The sequence below is a fragment of the Ursus americanus genome, chromosome 25, assembly GCF_024610735.1.
Source record: "Ursus americanus isolate L20-20 chromosome 25, mUrsAme1.1.p, whole genome shotgun sequence".
Classification (NCBI taxonomy): Eukaryota; Metazoa; Chordata; class Mammalia; order Carnivora; family Ursidae; genus Ursus; species Ursus americanus.
The window spans coordinates 44,908,072-44,926,388 of record NC_142151.1 but is presented as its reverse complement, the minus strand read 5'-3'; the positions used below and the strand labels follow the sequence as shown (position 1 = coordinate 44,926,388).

Here is an 18,317-nt window from a genome sequence, read left to right as displayed (position 1 = left end):
TTGGTTTTCCCGTCGGGCGGAGCCCGAGGGCGGACGCGGAGATTTCTTACGGACCCTTAGCCGGCGGCCCTCTCAGAACCAGCAGGAGGGATAAGTGGTGTTTTTGAGTCCAAGTTCTACCACTACTACTACTGTTAGTTTAGGATTTGCTCTTTGTCCCTGTCGATTCCTGGAGTGCCTCCAAGGGATAGGGGAATGGAGAGTGTCTTTGATTCCTTCTTCACTTCCTGGATTTAGTGTCAGAGAACCCAGAAGGCCAGACTTATTGCTGGGTCCCCCTCCACTTCCTTTGCACCTAGGATGGCACTGTAATTTATAATGTATCTGCGTTTCGTAAGTCTTTGGTTCTTGGTGGCTTCAGATAGGACTTTCAAGTTCCTCCTTTGGGTTCTCATAGTGTATTGTTTAGGAGGTTAAAGCTCAAACCACAGTGTATTACAGTTGTTTATCTGTCCTCTCAGTAGTTTATGAGCCTGGCCTACATTTTATTCGTTTTGGATTTCTTCCTCATCAGGAGAGGACCACAGTGCCTATCATGCAAGAGACTCATAAATATTGAAAAAAATAAATGAGTTAACAGTTGATGGTAGGTTGGATGGAATTTGTGGTTTTCATTTTATAGGGGAGTTAAATGATTTGCTTAAGAGAAACTTAGAGATGAAACCAGGATTAGAAGTGGATTCAGCTGACACCCAGACTTGGGTCGGGTGCTGTCAGATTAGGTTTGAAACTGAAACGCTACAAATAAAACCTGGTCATTCTTTTTTGTACCCTACAGCCTTGCTATCTCCAGCACAGGTCTGTAAAGATGAAAAGTAGGCTCAACCTAAGACTTGAGAGAGATCCCAGACCTGGAGCAGCCAGTGCATTAACACTGGAACTACATGGGGACATGCAAAGCAAGGGCTCCCGAGATATTTGAGTTCTCCATAGCTCCCTTCTTGGCTTTCGTTTGAGCCCAGTTGGCCCTGGTTAGCCATCTGGACAGAGCAGTAAAAGACTTCTGAGATCAGTCTGGAGAAGGGTTTCCTAAGTCTGGCCCTGACTTTTTTTCTCTCCCACTTTCCCTAGGCTAGGGTCCGAGAACAGGTTGATGGATCAAGCTGTTCTGTCAACCCTGAGGTCCCATGAGGGAGAAGAACCTTGATCCCTGCCCCGTGGGATGCCCAGACATGATGGAAACACACCCAGAGCCTGGCAAACCTTCAGAAACAATTGGAGTGCAAAGTGGACAGCTGAGCCCCGAGTGAACTCGGGCTGTAGAAATGGAGTGGAGTCCATCAGGAAAGACTTGTTGGTAGGTCGTTTTAAACAGAATGGAAAAAGGTAGGATGGACAGAATTGAGTGGGTGTTTGTTGACTACCTAATAAAAGCTAGGATTTTGAAGATATGGAGGGAAGTTGAACAGGACCTGGCTTCTGGTCTGCTCAAGTCTAGGGAGGGAGGCAAGGTGTGAATTCAGGAAGAAGCCACTACCCATGGCGACATGCAGTGGTTTTTAACCTTCATCAGCCATCAGAACCACCTGAGGAATCTTGTTTGAAATACGGATTCCCAGGTCTGACACCAGACCTACTCCTGTGTGGGGTTGGACTGGGAAGTTATGGCACTACTACAGTGTCCAAAGGAGGGCAGGCTTTACCAGTGGGATTGTTGGAGCTGCATCTTGAAGGATGGGTATGATTTGGATGTGTGGAGAGGCAGAGGAGTCACAGTCCTGGTTGAGTGAAGGAGTGTATTTGGTTGGGTTTGAAGAATGGCATATGCAAAGTTTTGGGAGTTGGGGTAGAAAAGACATTTTGAAAGAGTGAGTAGAATGGTCAGGCTGGAACACTGGGTTTGCATGGGAATTGTGAGAAGGAAGATTAGCAGGAATGGTCTTCATAGGCTACAGAACTTGCTGGAGTGTTCCCTCTGCCTCCTCTCTGCTTCTTCCCTCTTTCTTTTCTGCTTCTCCCATTTCCTCCTTGCCTCCCAACCACTGCTTACATGTAACATCTCATTCCATCCATTTTATTACTATTATTGAGGGGATATTATTATTCCTCGCATTTGGATGAGAAAATCTGAGGCTCTGGCCATGGTTACATAGCTTGTAAGGATCATTTCTGAGTCTAGTAATCATCCTTCCCACCACTGAGGTTTCTTGAATGTGGGCAAGAAGCTGGGCTGGGTTTGGGGTGGGGGGTTGTGGGATTAGCAGGATGGCTGACAGAACCGTCTCAGGCAAGATGACGTGGGTGGTTAAGAGCATAGCCTTGAGTCAGGTAGTTTGGGTTCACATCCCAGCTTCGTTGCTTGCTAACTGCGTGACCCTGGGCAAGTTGCTTGATCGTACTAAGCCTCAGTCTTCTCACCTGTAACGTGGGAGCAATAACGCTCACCTCATGTTAGGAGGATCAATGAGGTGTACCTGGCACAGAGCAATTGCTCACCACCTGGAAGCAGTTGTAATTCGCCTTCTGTAATGAGTCTCTGGGCTCTGGCTGTGCACCTGCGTCTCACTTTTCAGCGCATCGCTTTCCAGGACACAGCCCGTCCTGGCTGAGCTGCTTTTATTAAGGATGACATTAGAGGTGCTGAAAGTTTGCCACCAGTAAATATATATTGAAAACCTCCCATGTGCTTGGCATGGCCTACGAACTAGTGACTCAAGGCTTATGCCTGATGGAAAGGATGTCTGGAGCGGGAGATGAGGGTTATTGTCACCAGGTGACATAGGAAGTGGAGGGAGACTTGAAGCGGGAAGTGGAAGGGCCCTTCGCTACCAAGAACTGAGATGAGCTCAGTCAAACCTAGAGGGTGGGCGATGACTGACAGTTTCTTCTGAGCCCTGGAAAGGGTAGCCCTGACCAGTCCGGATCCCTCTCACTTTACGGCGGAAGGCTGATGCAGCCTCTGTCCGTCTCTTTTCCAGGTGGCAGTGACGTGGCGGTGCCCCAGGCTTATCCACTGGGGCCCCTCTATGAGCCTGCTAGTGCCCTAATGGAGCTGCAGCCTTGCCCTCGAAGCTTGGCTGAGGGCTTCCTGGAGGAGGAGCTGCGGCTCAATGCAGAACTGAGCCAACTGCAGTTCTCAGAGCCTGTGGGCATCATCTACAATCCTGTGGAGTATGCCTGGGAGCCACACCGCAGCTACGTGACCCGCTACTGCCAGGGCCCCAAGGAAGTGCTCTTCCTGGGCATGAACCCTGGACCCTTTGGCATGGCCCAGACTGGGGTAAAGGGTTTGGCTGCCCCTGGTGGGTGGAGTGGGAGGCTCCAAGGTGGGTGTTTGGCTGTGTGTGCTTTGGGGGAGGAGTGTGTGCACGGCTGCGGACATGTGTGCGTACGGGCCCCCTCTTCCCCTCCCAGTACACATGCTGGCTCCTGTGGTCTCAGACACTCTCCTGGCCTCGCTGCCCAGAGTTAACCAAGCCCATTAATGGTGGTTCCGTTTCCCCTGTGAGCTGTCCGCTAATTGCCTCTGTGAGCCTTCCTTCCGCCCGCCCCATCCTTACCTTACCTTGCCGGATCTCCTCTTTCCCTAGAGTGTGGTTGGGGTTGGGAGAGGGACCAGGAGAGGGACCAGGAGTACCCGGTCTCGGTCCTCGGGGAGACTGGCTGATGGGGGGTATGGATGAGATGCAGGGCTTTCAACCCTGGGAGAGGGACCAGGAGTACCCGGTCCTCGGGGAGACTGGCTGACGGGGGGGTATGGATGAGATGCAGGGCTTTCAACTCACCTGCTTCTGTATCTTAGCTGAGGAGAGGCTCAAAACAGCGCTGGCTCTGGGGCCTGCCTGCTTTCCTTTCAGACCTTGGGATGAGTGAATGCCCCTCAGTGGGGGTGCTTGGCAGATGGGGGAGGGGAAGAGGCTTCAGGGCAGGAGGCTCAATCGCTTTTATTGACCCCAACTGGGAGATGAAAGGTGATCAATGATGATCGATGGAAATGACAGCCTCAGGCTCCGGGCTGAGAGGGCACCCAGAGAGCACTGGTCAGCCCTGTCCTTGTGCCTCCTCTAACCCTGGCTGTCTTTCTGTCTCAGACCGTCTGTCTGCCCCCAGTACTACCCATCACATCCCAGATAGTCCCATATACTCTATGTGGTTCCAAAGGCAAGTGGGGATAGAAGCAAACAGATTCTTCTGCACCACAGTCTACAATGAAAAATTGGAGAAAGATGGGCAGGATCAAACCATAAAGCCAGAATCCTTGTCTCAGGCCTTTGGGTGAAGGGGGTGGGGTGTCCAGGCTGGATCTTCATGGAGGGTATAGAGGGGTCAGCTGGTGCAGAACCCAGGTGTCAGATCTCCAGACTGAAAGCCTCCTGTCTCTCTTCCTCCTGGCAGGTGCCCTTTGGGGAAGTGAGCGTAGTCCGGGACTGGTTGGGCATTGGGGGACCCGTGTCGACCCCACCCCAAGAGCACCCGAAGCGACCAGTGCTGGGACTGGAGTGCCCTCAGTCAGAGGTGAGCGGTGCCCGGTTCTGGGGCTTTTTCCGGAACCTCTGTGGACAGCCTGAGGTCTTCTTCCGTCACTGTTTTGTCCACAATCTGTGTCCTTTGCTCTTCTTGACTCCCAGTGGCCGCAACCTCACTCCCGCTGAGTTGCCTGCCAGGCAGCGAGAACAGCTTCTCGGGGCCTGTGATGGGGCCCTCTGCAGGCAGGTGCAGCTGCTGGGGGTGCGGCTGGTGGTGGGAGTGGGGCGGCTGGCGGAGCAGCGGGCACGGCGGGCTCTGGCAGGCCTGATGCCTGAGGTCCAGGTGGAGGGGCTCCTGCACCCCTCACCGCGGAGCCCACAGGCCAACAGGGGCTGGGAGGCAGCGGCCAAGGATAGACTGAACGAGCTGGGGCTGCTGCCACTGCTAACAAACTGAGGGCCCCTGTGGCCCAGCACAGGACATGTTCAGGATCCCCACGTCATCCTGGGGCCAGCAGAGGACTACACGCCCCCTGGCCTGGAGCCACAAGGTCCTGGGCACCCTGGTTGCTGGGACCTGCCGCGGCAGTTTTGACACTACTCTGGCTTGTGCATTCGTCACCTTCCTTGGAGCTTTGCTTCTGCCTCTGTGGTAACTAACTCCGCGGAGACTTGGTTTCTGCTCTACCTCCCTGTTTCCTTGGGAGCCTCTGGTCAGCTGAGGGCGGCCTGGACAGTGACTTCTGTGGCCGCACGTGCTGTGTTAGACAAAAGATCCCGCGGGATCCGCACGCGTCCTCCTAGACCAGCTTCCTTCAGGCTGAGCCTTTTCCTCACAGGGACCAGGACAAAGCGAGGGATATGGATGTTAAGAGTGAACTTCTTACGGGATACTGAGACTGGATCAGAGGAAGAATTCAGGGTGGCAGCGTGAGGACGACCAGAAGACCTGGCTTGCTTCATCTTGGCTTTGAGAAGTCACGACTTTGTGAACTTGATGACTTTGGACGAATTTGATGAACGTCTCCAAGCCTCAGGATCTCATCTGTAAAACGGGGACCCCTACCTCATGGGGTTGGTGTGGGGATGAAGTGAGATAACACTTGAGAGTGCCTTGCGTCGTGCCTGGCAGGTGGGTGCTTCGGATTCTTCTTGCTTTTTTTTGCCTCCTGGCTGGGGTGTCACTGTACCACACTACAGAGGGGCCCCCCCCACCCCAACGACCTTGCTGGGTGAGTGGCAGATCCTTGCCCTGCCAGAGATGGACCAACAACTTTATGAAAAATGCAGCCTGTGATTTTTCAGTCCAAGCATTAAAAACTCCTAAACTGGGGCGCCTAGGTGGCTCAGTCGGTTAAGTGGCCGCCTTTGGCACCGCTCGTCACCTCTCAGGTTGTGATCTCTAGGGTTTCCCACTCAGCGGGGGGTGTGCTTCTCCCTCTCCCTTTCCCTTTGCCCTTCCCCCACTCGTGCTCTCTCCCTCTCCCTCCCTCTCTCACATACATACATACATACATACATAAATAAATAAATAAAATCTTTAAAAGGAAAAAAAAAGCTCCTAAACCCTTTTGTGTGGGTCCTTTTCTCTCCTGCATGTGAGAGGTGGAAGGAGTAATTTAGGTTTTCCCTTCTCTTACCTCTTCACTGTTGGCAAAGGGTTCTCGCGGGTATCTGGGGAGATGATGTAAACAGACCTCTCATTGTCTTACCAGAGCTTACGGTTCTCAGTCGGGTTTGTCTGCTACTCAGGGCCCTGTCGGGAGCAGATGATGGGTGGATGGGAGCACGCTATCTCCACCTAACTCGTTTCTTACGTCTGCTGGATGACTGGTTGGCGTGCCCCTTTAATAGGGCTGGGAAGGTGAATCAAGTTGGGAATAGACTGGATCTGGAGACCATCTTAATGAGGAACACATGGTTGGACTCTCTCCTGGGACAGGTCATCTCCGGCTTTCAAAATTAGTAAGATTTTTAGTATAGGGGAGTCGGGCTGGCTCAGTCAGAGGAGCGTGAGACTCTTGTCTCGGGGTTGTGAGTTGGAGCCCCATGTTGGGTGTAGAGATTACTAACATATATAAGATAAACTTTATTTTTGTTATTTTTTAAAAATACACTTTAAAAAAAACAAGTTTTTTTAGTGTAAGTGTCCCCTATTTGTATAATAAAGAATTGGACTGGCTTTTGTCATTGGTTCTTGGGAGGGAAGTCTCTGCATCCTTGGGATTTCCCAAGTGGTGGAAGTGTCTTTGTTATTAATGGAGGGCCCCACAGACCACACACCTGAGTTTATGCTGAAATTGACTCTGGAGCAGGACTATGCCAGATTAGACCATTTGATTAGAGGGTTGGGGCTATGAGCCAGGTGATACCAGCCTGAACTGGGGCTGGGGGTGCGGGCTGGAGATTGAATTCAGCCATGTGGTCAATGATTTCAGTCGATAATACCTATGTAAGGAAACCCTAATGAAAACTCGACAGACTTTGGCGAGCCTCCTAGATAGTGAACACAGCTGGGTGCTGTGTCCCATTTCCGTGAGGAAGTACCTAGAAGCTGGGTTGGGAACCCTCTCAGACCTTGCCTCTTGTATCTCTTTGTTTGGCTGGTCCCTATTTGTATCCTGAATAATAAAACCGTGGTTCTAAGTTTGTGCTTTCTTGAGTTCTGTGAGTCATTCTAGGGGATTATTGATCCGGAGGGTGTCATGGGAACCCCTTAATTTGTAGCCAGCTAGAAGTACAGGTGGCCTAGGGACCTCTGAACTTGTAGCTGGCATCTGAAGTCAGGGCAGGCTTGTTGGGGACTGTGCCCTTAAACCTGTGGAGTACGTGCTGACTCTGGGGAGTTAGCATGGGAATGGCATTGCAACCTGGCACCCCCACACACCTTAGACTCCTTTCCTCTCTGCTGTCCGTGCAGTGGCACCAAGCAGTTACTGGTGCAGGGCCCTCGATGAGACACTGGGATAGGTGCACAGAGATGGAAGCCATTGTGCCCCTCTGCATTAAGCTGGGGTAGAGAAGGCTCTCTGGAGGAGGTGGCCTTGCAGCTGGCCTTAGAGACTGGGAGTTCTGGAGAGCATCGTGATGTTCAAGGGGTGGCAAGTAGATGAGCACTGACTTGGCCCGGTTGGGAGAAAAAGCTAGAGAGGTAAGTTGGAGCCATCTTGTGAAGGATCTTGGATGCCAGACTTACCTTTGAGCATCTGAAGTCCAGTGGGGAAGTGAGATGCTCAGAACACACACACTTAAAACCCCCCGTAGATGGGATGCAGGGGCAGGTCCCGCAGGAGGCAGTGTAGGCACAACGGGGTCAAGAAGGGACGGGGGAGGCGATTATAGGGAAGGGGTCCTGGTGGGACAGTACAGTCTGGGTGAAAGCCTAGAACTGGGGGTGAGTCTGAGGAGCTGGAGTAGGGTCGGCCAGTGCAGAGGGGCACTAGAACGGTCGTGACCAGGGTGGTGGCTTGAAGACTTAGGTGCCGGCAGAGTCACTGCTGGCTCTGGCTTCTAGTAAAGCTGTTGTCCTCAATTCTTGGGGTACATCTTGTCCACAGGAGGCTGATTAGGGTGTTGGGCCTGCGTTTTCCTAAGGGCACTATGGTAGTCTGCCAGGGCTGCCATAACAGAAATGCCACACACCGGGTAGCTTAAACAACACGTTTATTTTCTCAGCATTCTTGAGGCTGGGAGTCCAAGACAACGGATGTCAGCAGGTTTGGTTTCTCCTGAGGCCTCTCTCCTTGACTTGCAGATGGCTGCCTTCTCACTGTTTCCTCCCATGGCCTTTTCTCTGTGTGTGTCTCCCTGCTATCTCTTTTCTCACAAGGACACCAGTCTTTGGATTAGGGTTCCACCCTTATGACCTCACTTAACCTCAGTTACCTCTTTATTTTATTTTTTTAAAGGTTATTTATTTATTCTAGAGAGAGAGTGTGTGCGAGAGAGAGCACAAGCAGGGGGAGCTGCAGAGGGAGAGGGAGAAGCAGGCTCCCTGCTGAGCAGGGGCTCAATCCCAGGACCCTGAGATCCTGACCTGAGCTGAAGGCAGATGGCTTAACCAGCTTAACCAACTGAGCCACCCAGGCGCCCCTCAGTTACCCCATTAAAGGCCCTTTCTCCAAAGACAGTCACGTTGGGGGTTAGGGTTTTAACATATGAATTTGGGGGTATGGGAGACACAATCTGGCTCATAACTGGCATCTCAAGTCATGTCACTGTTTTTCCTGTCCCCCACCAATGTCAGCCTCTAACAAAAGAGGGTACTCCGTAGTGCCTTTCCTGCAGTCTGAGGGGTTGAGTGGTGGATTGGCTTAGTTACCTGATAGGGCTTAATCCACCTGACTGGCTGCTATGCCCCCACAATTCATTCTAGAGCAGTTTTTTTCAGTCCAAATGAGAGTGTCTTTAGGGAGGGGAAGCTCATTGTTTTCTACTGAGCCAAAGGGAATGGAGACTTGAACTGCTACAAAACAATATTGTGAGAAGTACTTCAGTGAAATTGAAGTGATCTGGGACCCTCTAGAGTTCTGCAGTCTGACACAGTAGTCACTAGCCAAGTGTGGCTGTTTAAGTTAATGGGGTGCCTGGGTAGCTCAATCGGTTAAGCCTCATGATTTCAGGGTCCCTGGGATCAAGCCCCACCTCGGCTCCCTGCTCAGCGGGGAGTCTTCTTCTCCCTCTGCCCCTCCCTCCCTTCTGCTCTTGCTCTCTTTTTCTCAAATAAGTAAATAAAATATTTTTTAAAAATTTAAGTTAATGAAGTAAACTTACAAATTCAATTCCTCAGTCACTAGCCGTATCTCAAGTGCTGGGTAGCCACACATATACCACAGATATGGAACATTTCATCACTGCAGAAAGTTTTATTGGGTAGCACTGATCAAGAGATCAGTAGCTTACAGCCCTGCCTGTGACTGTGGGAGTTTTAAAAAAGGCACGTGTCTGAGTTCCACTGTAAGAGATTTTGATTTGGGGGGTGTGCAGTGCAGCCTGGTATCGCTTCTTCTCTTTGTGCTACGGATGTGCAGCCAAGGTTAAGGCAGGATTGCGCTGGGTGCCTTGAGGTCAAGGAGAGGGCCCCTTCGGTTCCCTTGCCCGGCATGTAACCCAGCACCCAGCACCAAGTAAGTGTTCAGCGCGACTATGCAAGTGATGCATGAATCTGGTTTTGGAGATCTACCCCAAGGTGCCCATCCAGGTAACACAAGTGTCCCCAGCGTTTGTTGCGTTCGCCCAGTGATGGCGATTGAAATTCTGGTTCAGAGGAGCGAAGGAGGCTTAGAAGGCCCATTCCAACACACGCGCATGCGCACGCACACACATCTCCACGCTCGGTGGTAGAGGCCAGGCTGCGCTTGGGTCAGGGTGCTTCTGAGACTGAAGATGGGAGTGTAAAGACTCCTCCTACTCTTTTTTTTCTTCTTAAACAGGATGGTGTAAAAGAAGATGGAGTCTTGGGTTTGACCACCGTGTGGTCTTTCACTTTCTCAATTCAACAAACATTTATTAATGTCGGTTGTGTGCCAGTCCCCATGCTAGGCACTGTAGGGAGGGACAGAGGTGAATTCCATGATTCTTTGTCCTCACGTTGCTCACTGCCCGGTGCTGGGACATACAGGCATATAATTATAATCAAAAGGAAAACGTGTTCTGAACAACTTCTGAACATAGCGCTCTGGACACACTGACTGAGGAAGGATTAGCACCCCCTCCCCCCAGTGTGGGCAGGAGGTGCGTGTGCCTGTAAGGGAGGGCGGGGACTGCAGGGGTCCCGCATCACTTGCTGTCTCCCACCTCCGCTGAGGGGACCTCTGTGGCAGATCTCCAAGAGTTTCTCAGCCCCAACTGCAAGGGGATAGGAAACAGGATGAAGGGAGGGGCTGGGGGCAAGGAATTGGCACAACTCAGGGCTGGGCGTGGCTCTGTGGGAAATTCCAATTTGATCTCTTGTTCCATGACCCTTTGGGATGGAAAACTGCAGGACGTTGTGTCAGGGGGCGTCCAGATGCTGGAGCAAAAAAGACTAGAACCCCAGCCTGGGCATAGCTGGGCAGAGAACATGAGTGGAATGAAGGGAATGGCAATTGTGGCCCAGCCCAGATGAAGTCTCGACTCTTCAAATATTCTTTTTATTTATTTATTTATTTATTTTTTAAGATTTTACTTATTTACTTGACAAGGAGAGAGCACAAGCAGGGGGAGCCGCAGGCAGAGGGAGAGGGAGAAGCAGACTCCTCGCTGAGCAAAGAGCCCGCCGTGGGACTCGATTCCGGGACTCTAGGATCATGACCTAGCGGAAGGCAGACGCTGAATTGACTGAGCCACCCAGGTATCCCTTGACTCTTCAAATATTCTTGTTTAGGAGGATGTAGGCCAGCTACTTTGGTTTCCATTTTTTCCTAATGCCCCAAAGAAGGAAGCAATTTCAAGTGAAGTGTGAGACACCGAGGTTAGACACATGGATAAACTTCCCAGCTGTGACCATCAGGTGATGCAGAGATAAATTGCTTCAGGGGAAGCTGAATTGCTTTCTTCTTCAGAGGCCTTAATGCCAGCCTGGCCTCAGCCCAAGCTTACCGGTCAAGGCTGAATTGTAATATATTTGGGGGAACTTTCTCTCCCTTTTTTCTCTCCCTCCCTCTTTTGACCCTTATTCTGTCCAAAACAAAACAACTGCAATAGAATGTTCCTGCATATCTTTTTGCCCCTTCTTCTGCCCCTAGAACCCACTCAAGGCTCTTTGCCCCATGTCAGTCTCTAGGCCCTGCTTGCAGAGGGGGTGGCTGAGAGCCCAGAACAGTCCTTCACAGTGGCCTGTGCCAAACCGGGTTGCCATTTCCATTTTCATTAATTGAAGCAGCTTGACCCTGATCATTTCAGGCCAGCAATGTCCTGTCTGCTGGTTGGGAGTGTGTGGAGGACATGCTTAGCAGGTCATCCTGTCCTTCCATCTACCTTGATGGTGCTAACTCCTAGTCCAGGCTGCAAAAGTGGGTCTTATATTGATTAGAGAGAAGCCCAGCCTCGCACACATGCCGGGCCTCACCTCTTGGGATCTCAAACTGTCTGTGTTTTTAGGAAGGCCTTCCTGGTGTCTACCCTCACGCCTACCTGTTGTAACTTGGGCTCAGTTTGTTTGCTTCTTGGTTCAGTTTTAAGAAATTTGATGACTGATGCAGTTGCCTCTCAGGACCCCATCTGGTGATGCTTTCTCCTGTGGCCTGGGAGAAGGCGATGTCTCTGGAGGAAGGGTTTGCCTTCCACCCCTGGAAAGACACACAGTCAAGCAATGGGGGGGTGTGATGGCTTTGCTCTGAGTGTGAGAGTGCATGTGTGTTTGACTCCTTACCTCGCTTTGAGGAGGGTCTGTCACCCTGGGAGGTCACCTGGTTAGTAAGGTCTTGTTCCTGTGTGCGGTAGTGTCACTTGGTAAGAACCATTCCAGGGGGAGGTGATGTGCTCCCTCTGGAGCGTGGGTCTCCTACACTTGGGTACTTCTGTGATCCACCGGGTCTCTTCTGTCTCCGCATTTTTAATCCTCCAGAGGGACACCTGTGTAATTCGGCGCGACCCGTTTCTGCCGCTGTCGCGTCTTTGTGTGTCTGTGCTTGCGTGCCTCTTCGGGGGACTTGTTGTGTCTTTCTGAGTGTCCTCTGGCTCCGTTTGGGCGGGGGAGCGGGCTGGGGGGACCGGGAGAGGGAGCCGTCGGGGCGGGGAGCGTGTGCGGCGCGGTGCGCGGCAATCTGTGACTCGGAAAACAGATTTGCGGAGGAGGCGAGCAGCCCGGGCGTGCGGAGCGTGCGGGGCGGGGGCGGGGGCCGCTCTGGCCCCCAGCTCCTCCGCAATCCAATTAAATAACATTTAAATGCATAACCAGCCCGCGCGGCGATGAGGCTGGAGATTGGAGCGGGGCGGCGGCGGGCCGCGCGGCGGCGTTTTGTGGAGCTCAGCGATTCTGGCGGCAATTTGCCCGCGCGGCGCGGCTTTTACGAGCCGGCTCCCGGCGCCCGCCCCGCCCCGCCGCCCCCGCCCCCGCCCCCGCCCCCGCGCCTGCTCCGCGGCCTTCTGCTCCGTCCGCGCGCCCCCCGCGCCGCCGTGCCCCCCCCTCCGCCCCCCCAGGCTGCTCCGCGGCCTTCTGCTCCGTCCGCGCGCCCCCCGCGCCGCCGTGCCCCCCCCCTCCGCCCCCCCCAGGCTGCTCCGCGGCCTTCTGCTCCGTCCGCGCGACCCCCGCCCCGCCGTGCCCCCCCCGCCCCCCCCCCGCCTGCTCCGCGGCCTTCTGCTCCGTCCGCGCGCCCCCCGCGCCGCCGTGCCACCCCCGCCCCCCCCCAGGCTGCTCTGCGGCCTTCTGCTCCGTCCGCGCGACCCCCGCCCCGCCGTGCCCCCCCTCCGCCCCCCCCCGCCTGCTCCGCGGCCTTCTGCTCCGTCCGCGCGACCCCCGCCCCGCCGTGCCCCCCCTCCGCCCCCCCCCGCCTGCTCCGCGGCCTTCTGCTCCGTCCGCGCGACCCCCGCCCCGCCGTGCCCCCCCCCGCCCCCCCCCCCGCCTGCTCCGCGGCCTTCTGCTCCGTCCGCGCGACCCCCGCCCCGCCGTGCCCCCCCCGCCCCCCCCCCCCCGCCTGCTCCGCGGCCTTCTGCTCCGTCCGCGCGACCCCCGCGCCGCTCCCCTCGGCTCCGCGCCTCTCTTTGTCTGGCCTGCCCGCCGTGTGCCCGGCTCTCCCGACGGCGCCGTCTCGGCCTCGCCCTCGGCCGCACCGCCTGGCTCCGGCCATCTGTCACCTTTTGCTTCTCTCCCCGCTTCTGCCTCTGACTGGGACCCCCCTTTTCCCGACCGGTGCGCTGGCGGCTTCTCTCTGCACCACCAGCTCCTCCGCGCCCCTGGGGCCTCCGCACCCTCGCGCTCCCACGGCCTCCCCTTCAGCTCCCTTGCCCGCCCCACGACTCAGGGGCCTGCAGCCCGGCTGTCTGGCCTCACCAGCCAGCCTCCACCCCTCAGCCGGCCTTCACGTGGGTGCTAATGGGGGTCGATGACCGGGAGCAGCAAGAAGGGGCAGAGGAGGGAAGGGGAGCATAGGGCAAGAAGTGGGGAGTGGGGTGGCCTTGATGCGCCCAGGCCCGACTTGGGCGATGGTGGAAATCAGTAGTCAGGACTGAACGACTGGAAGAGCCCCATTCTTCCCTACGCCCTTTAGGGGCCTGGCAGGGAGGACTGCCACATTCGGGGCCAGGAGGTCCACAGAGTACCAGACAGAGGTGATGTCATCCAGGTTTGCTGCTCTTCTGAGGGTCGGCCAGAAAGTAGGGCCCTTCCTGGGGAACCAGAGCGGGGCCAGTCCCCTCTAAGGAGGAAGGCAGAGCAAGCAAGACGAGCCATTTTGTTTCTTGTGCAGAGCCAGACTCCGTTGTCTCTCCTTCCTCTCCGCTCTCTTGCTTATCCCTGCTCAGGCCTCAGCATATGGAGCCTGCCAGTCACCAGATGCTCCGTGCCCATGCAGATTTCTGGGGGAAGAGGCTTCCTGACAAGGGGAGCAGCAAGGGCGACGGCCCTGAGAGCATGTCTGGCATGTTGGAGGAATGGTGAGGAGGCTGATGCGGCCTGAGCACAGAGAGTAAGAAAAGAGACTAGGTGATGGGTCGGAGAGGCAAGCGGAGCCAGACCGCAGAAAAGAGACTAGGTGATGGGTCGGAGAGGCAAGCGGAGCCAGACCGCGTAGGGACCAGTGAGTCACAGGGAGGCCTGTGACTCACTGGGTGGTTTTGAGCAGGGGAGTGACTCCTTGTATTTCTACAGAAAATTCTTACTGTTCTGCTGAGACTGAGCAAACAAGTGCAGGAGCAGGGAGACCCATTAGGAGCCTCCGGCCGCCGCAGGTCAGAGATGATGGTGGCCTGGACCACTGACATGGCCGTGGAGGTGGTGACGACTAGTCACATTCTGGTTATACTTTGCAGAGAGAGCCAAGGAATTTGCTGATGGGCCAGATGGAGGGTGTGAGGGAGAGAGAATGGAGTCAGGGGGAGGCCAGGGATTTGGCCCGAGTCATGAGAACCAAGGAGTCATCACCATGAACTGACATGGAGACAACCTCAGGAGGAGCTGGCTTTGGGAGGGGGTCAGTGTGGGATATGTGAGGTTTGAGATGCGGAGTGGAGGTGTCTGGTGGGCAGATGGATACACAGGGCTGGAGTTCAATAGGGAAGGTCAGGCTGGAGACACAAATTTGGGAGTCATCACTGACACTGAACGAGATGCCCTGAGGAGTGAACGCAGATGGGAAATCGAGGACATCCAATGACTAAGTCCAGGATTTCAATATTTAGAAGTTGTGGAATTGCAAAAAAAACAAAACAACCCCCCCCCCCCGCAATCCTGAGACATCACAGGCAAGAAAGATTTGGGGATGCATGGGGTGGGCAGTTCCTCACTGGCCTGTATCCAGGTAGTCCCAGCGCGCTCACTGGGTCACGACTTTATTCCCCTCCAAACTCCACACGCCAGGCAGACTGGCCACCTCATGCCACCCCTGCTCAAGGACCGATGAGAGCTCCCGAAGCTCAGCGTCTGGTCTCAGAGCCAGGGAGAGAGAGTTGGGGTGGGAAAGGACTTGACCTTGGTTTGCCTTGACTGCTTTGCCAGTAGGGAAACTGAGGCCCTGAGAGACAGTGTTTCGTCTAAGGTCCCTGTGTCAGTAGGGGCCAGGGCTCCTGAGACATAGTTGAGGGCTCCCCTATCACCCCACGCTGCCTTTTGGACCACTTCTCAACGAGCAGCAAATGTTTACTGAGGGCCCAATTATCCCCGCTCTGTGCAGAATAGCAGTGGAGGGCGCTGAGGGCCCCAGGAGAAACAGATGATGTCATTTGTGCCCTCAAGAAGCTTGAACTAAGGATCCCTGAGTAATTTTCCTGTTCTTTTCCCATCTCTTCACTTTCATTCCTTATGACTCCCCAACATGGACTCTCTTCTTCCCCTACTTTATGCCCTAGGTCTTTCCTTCCCTCCACCCTGCTCCAACACTTTCTTCCAGAAGTGTCCCCAGATCACCATAGATTACCCTACCACCAGGTAGCCCAGACCCCACACCTAAGGGTCCATCATCTTTAATTCTTTTTCCCTCATCTCTTATACTCAGTCCATATGCAAGTTCTGTCAGCCTTATCACCAAATATAACCCACATCTGGCCACATCTCCCAGTCTTAGCCAGACACTCTTTGTCCCACCTGCACTGCTGACCACAACAGCTCACTGACGGGCCTCCCTGCTTGTCCCCCTGCATATTCTCCACACAGCCGTCTCTCACCTACAGCCCCCACCCCATCTCCTAAGTCTGTGTGCTGCTTACTAGTCCTGTGCCCTTCAACCAGTCCCCCTGCCCAGTGTGACCTCTCTTCTCCCCTCTCAGCTCCTGGGGTAGAGGTTGCTGGGGCTGTCCTCCCCCTTCAGGAGAGCCCTTGAGGACCCCTGTTGTGGGAGGCCATCTGCCTGCAGTTGGGATGGGGGGTGTTGTACTGTCAACGGAGAGTGTAAGATGGCGTGTGTCTCTGAAGTGGCCAGGAACATTCAAGGAGTTTGTCTTAGACCCACTTTTCCTCATTTCCATCTTCTCTGTTTCTTCCTGTTCAGCATTCTCCCTCGTTCTCATAGCTCCTTCCCTTTTGTCTCACCAACTGACTCTCTTTCTTCGAATTGGGGGATGAGAAGGCTCCCTCAGGAACCTCAGGCTTTTGAGAGATTCTCCCATTGAATGCACCCCTGTTCCTGACCCAGGGAGCTGCGCTGGAACGACCAGATGAGGAAACATTGATCTCATCTTCTCCAGCTTGGGCGCCTGGGTCTGAGTCGCTCCCCATTTTATCCCTCGTGCCCAGCACAGCACTTTGCACCCAGTGGGTGCTTATTAAATATTTCTTAAAAGGATAAAGGAATGACTGAATTGATGTCTTAGGCATTCAGCTTCCCTGTTGGGCCCCTGGCCTGGCCTTTCAGGTGTTTTAAACGAGTGCCTTCAAACTTTAATGTGTGCGTGAACCATCTGGGGATCTTGTTAAGCTGGAGAATTGGATTGACCAGATCTAGGCTGGGGCCTGAAAGTTTGCATTTCTAGCACGTTTCCAGGGGTGCTGATGCTGCTGGTTCTCAGATCACATTTCGAGTAACAAGGCTCTAAGGGGAGGTGTGTCTCAGATGGAAGGAACACCCCTCTAAAATTGAAAAAGAGAATGATGAAGATTGAGAAAGACTGGGAGATAGTGAAAAAGGAGCCAAAGGAAGAAAGGAAGGCCACCACCACTGGTTTAATGGCCCCAAAGCCTCTCGGAAGCCTGCATCCCAACAGTGTCCAGAAGCCCAGGGGCACCGGCGACATCTCCCCGTCCCGCACAGCCTCTGTCTCCTGGAGGCCCTGCCCCTGACTTGGAGTGGGGCTCTGGAGACAGCTGCCACCTTCGTGTCCCTGACTGTCTCCCACAGAAAAGAAAGCTGGGCAGAGAACAGGCTTGGGGTCTTTGTTCGATTCCACAAACATTACCCAGACTGCCTCTCAGCACTAGGCACACTGGGGAACAAGAGCGGGGAGACCCAGCTTCGTGGGGAGGGAGACAACTTGCATGAGCGAGAGAAGCTGATTTGAATTTGGCCTTGGAGGATGATGGGGGAGAGCTTTGTTGAGCATCTGGGAGCCCCAGGATGGAGAGGGTGGAGAGGGCACTTGGGGCCAAATGGGCTGGAAGCACGTGGGTTCAGGGCAGGTTCCTTGAACCATAAGGGGTCCAGCAGCAGCAGGGAGAGGGTGAGTGATGGAGGAAGGAGAAGTTGCGCGGCTTCTTCTGGGTCTGCCCTGAGGGGGCTTTAAGTGCCAGTCTGTGGAATCAGTACTTTGACGTGAATGCCGATTTCTTCTATATGCATTAGGGAACCATGGAAGGGAGTTCCATGAGATGTGTGTGTTGGAAGCCATGCTTCCAGGAAAGGCTTTGCCTTCTATTGGTTTCCCTGGCCTACCGGGGAGGGACCCATCTCTGTGTGTCCTCTTGTTAGTCTCTCTGCACTCACTGGAAGCTCCGTCAGGCTTTGAAGGTGAGAGGGTGGTGCCTGGGTTTGGGAAGAGCTGGCGGTGGTCCCGCCCTTCCTCACCGTGGGAGTGAGCTAATTTTGTGATGTGGGAAGTTTCCTGAACTTCTGCCTTAACTCCAGGTTCTTTTAAGCAGGAGCCCCCAATGAGGACAGACTGTTTCGGGAAAGGGGGAGGGGAAATCAGGTCAGTTTTTCATGGCAGCTGAGCAAGTAACAGCATGGCTGGTCCGTGCTGGTGAACACTTGGACCCACGCCCTCGCCCAGGAATGTGCTGCAGTCTCTTGTCTCATCAACCACTCAAAGCGCCCTCAGTGTTTCAAGGCCTGGAGAGGGTGCCCCTGGGCATGTCACCAGTGCCATTTGCTTGGAGGCTTTCTTGCTTAGGAACTCCCGCACTGGTCGGGCCAGGTGTCAGCCTTCCTAAGAACCAACTTGTGAGTTTCACATGTATGTATTTCGCACACAGGCATAGATAGGTGTAGGCCCCACCCTTTTTTTAAAGATTTTATTTATTTGAGAGAGAGCGAGAGCGAGAGCACGAGCAGGATGAAGGGCAGAGGGAGAAGCAGACTTGTTGCTGAGCAGGGAGCCCGGGACTCTGGGATCATGACCTGAGCCGAAGGCAGGCACTTAACTGACTGAGCCACCCAGGCGCCCCATGGTGTGGGCCCTTTTTTGCTGGCTGCTGGGGAAGGGGCAGCATTTTTGTGATTGTGGGAGGGAGCCCCACCCCTGCACATCTGGAGTTTTCCTTAACAGGGATCCAGGTTTTTCCTCCCTGTATGTCCCTGTCCTCTGTCACTTTCTTTTTTTTTTTTTAAAGATTTTATTTATTTGACA

The 18,317-nt window shown here is 54.2% G+C and overlaps 1 protein-coding gene across 2 annotated transcripts; it reads left to right on the top strand.

Annotated features, from left to right (window-relative positions):
• Positions 1-1,073: 1,073 nt before the first annotated feature.
• Positions 1,074-7,060, top strand: SMUG1 (single-strand-selective monofunctional uracil-DNA glycosylase 1). 2 transcript variants are annotated; one of them, XM_087855889.1, is made up of 3 exons: positions 1,074-1,297; positions 2,919-3,220; positions 4,336-7,060. In XM_087855889.1, the coding sequence occupies exons 2-3, from the start codon at positions 2,987-2,989 to the stop codon at positions 4,861-4,863; spliced, it is 762 nt and encodes a 253-aa protein (XP_087712015.1). In that variant the 5' UTR covers positions 1,074-1,297; positions 2,919-2,986; the 3' UTR covers positions 4,864-7,060. The 2 variants fall into 2 exon arrangements, with proteins under 2 accessions (XP_087712015.1, XP_045656825.1); XM_045800869.2 differs by having other exon boundaries at positions 1,160-1,326.
• The last annotated feature ends 11,257 nt before the right edge of the window (positions 7,061-18,317 follow it).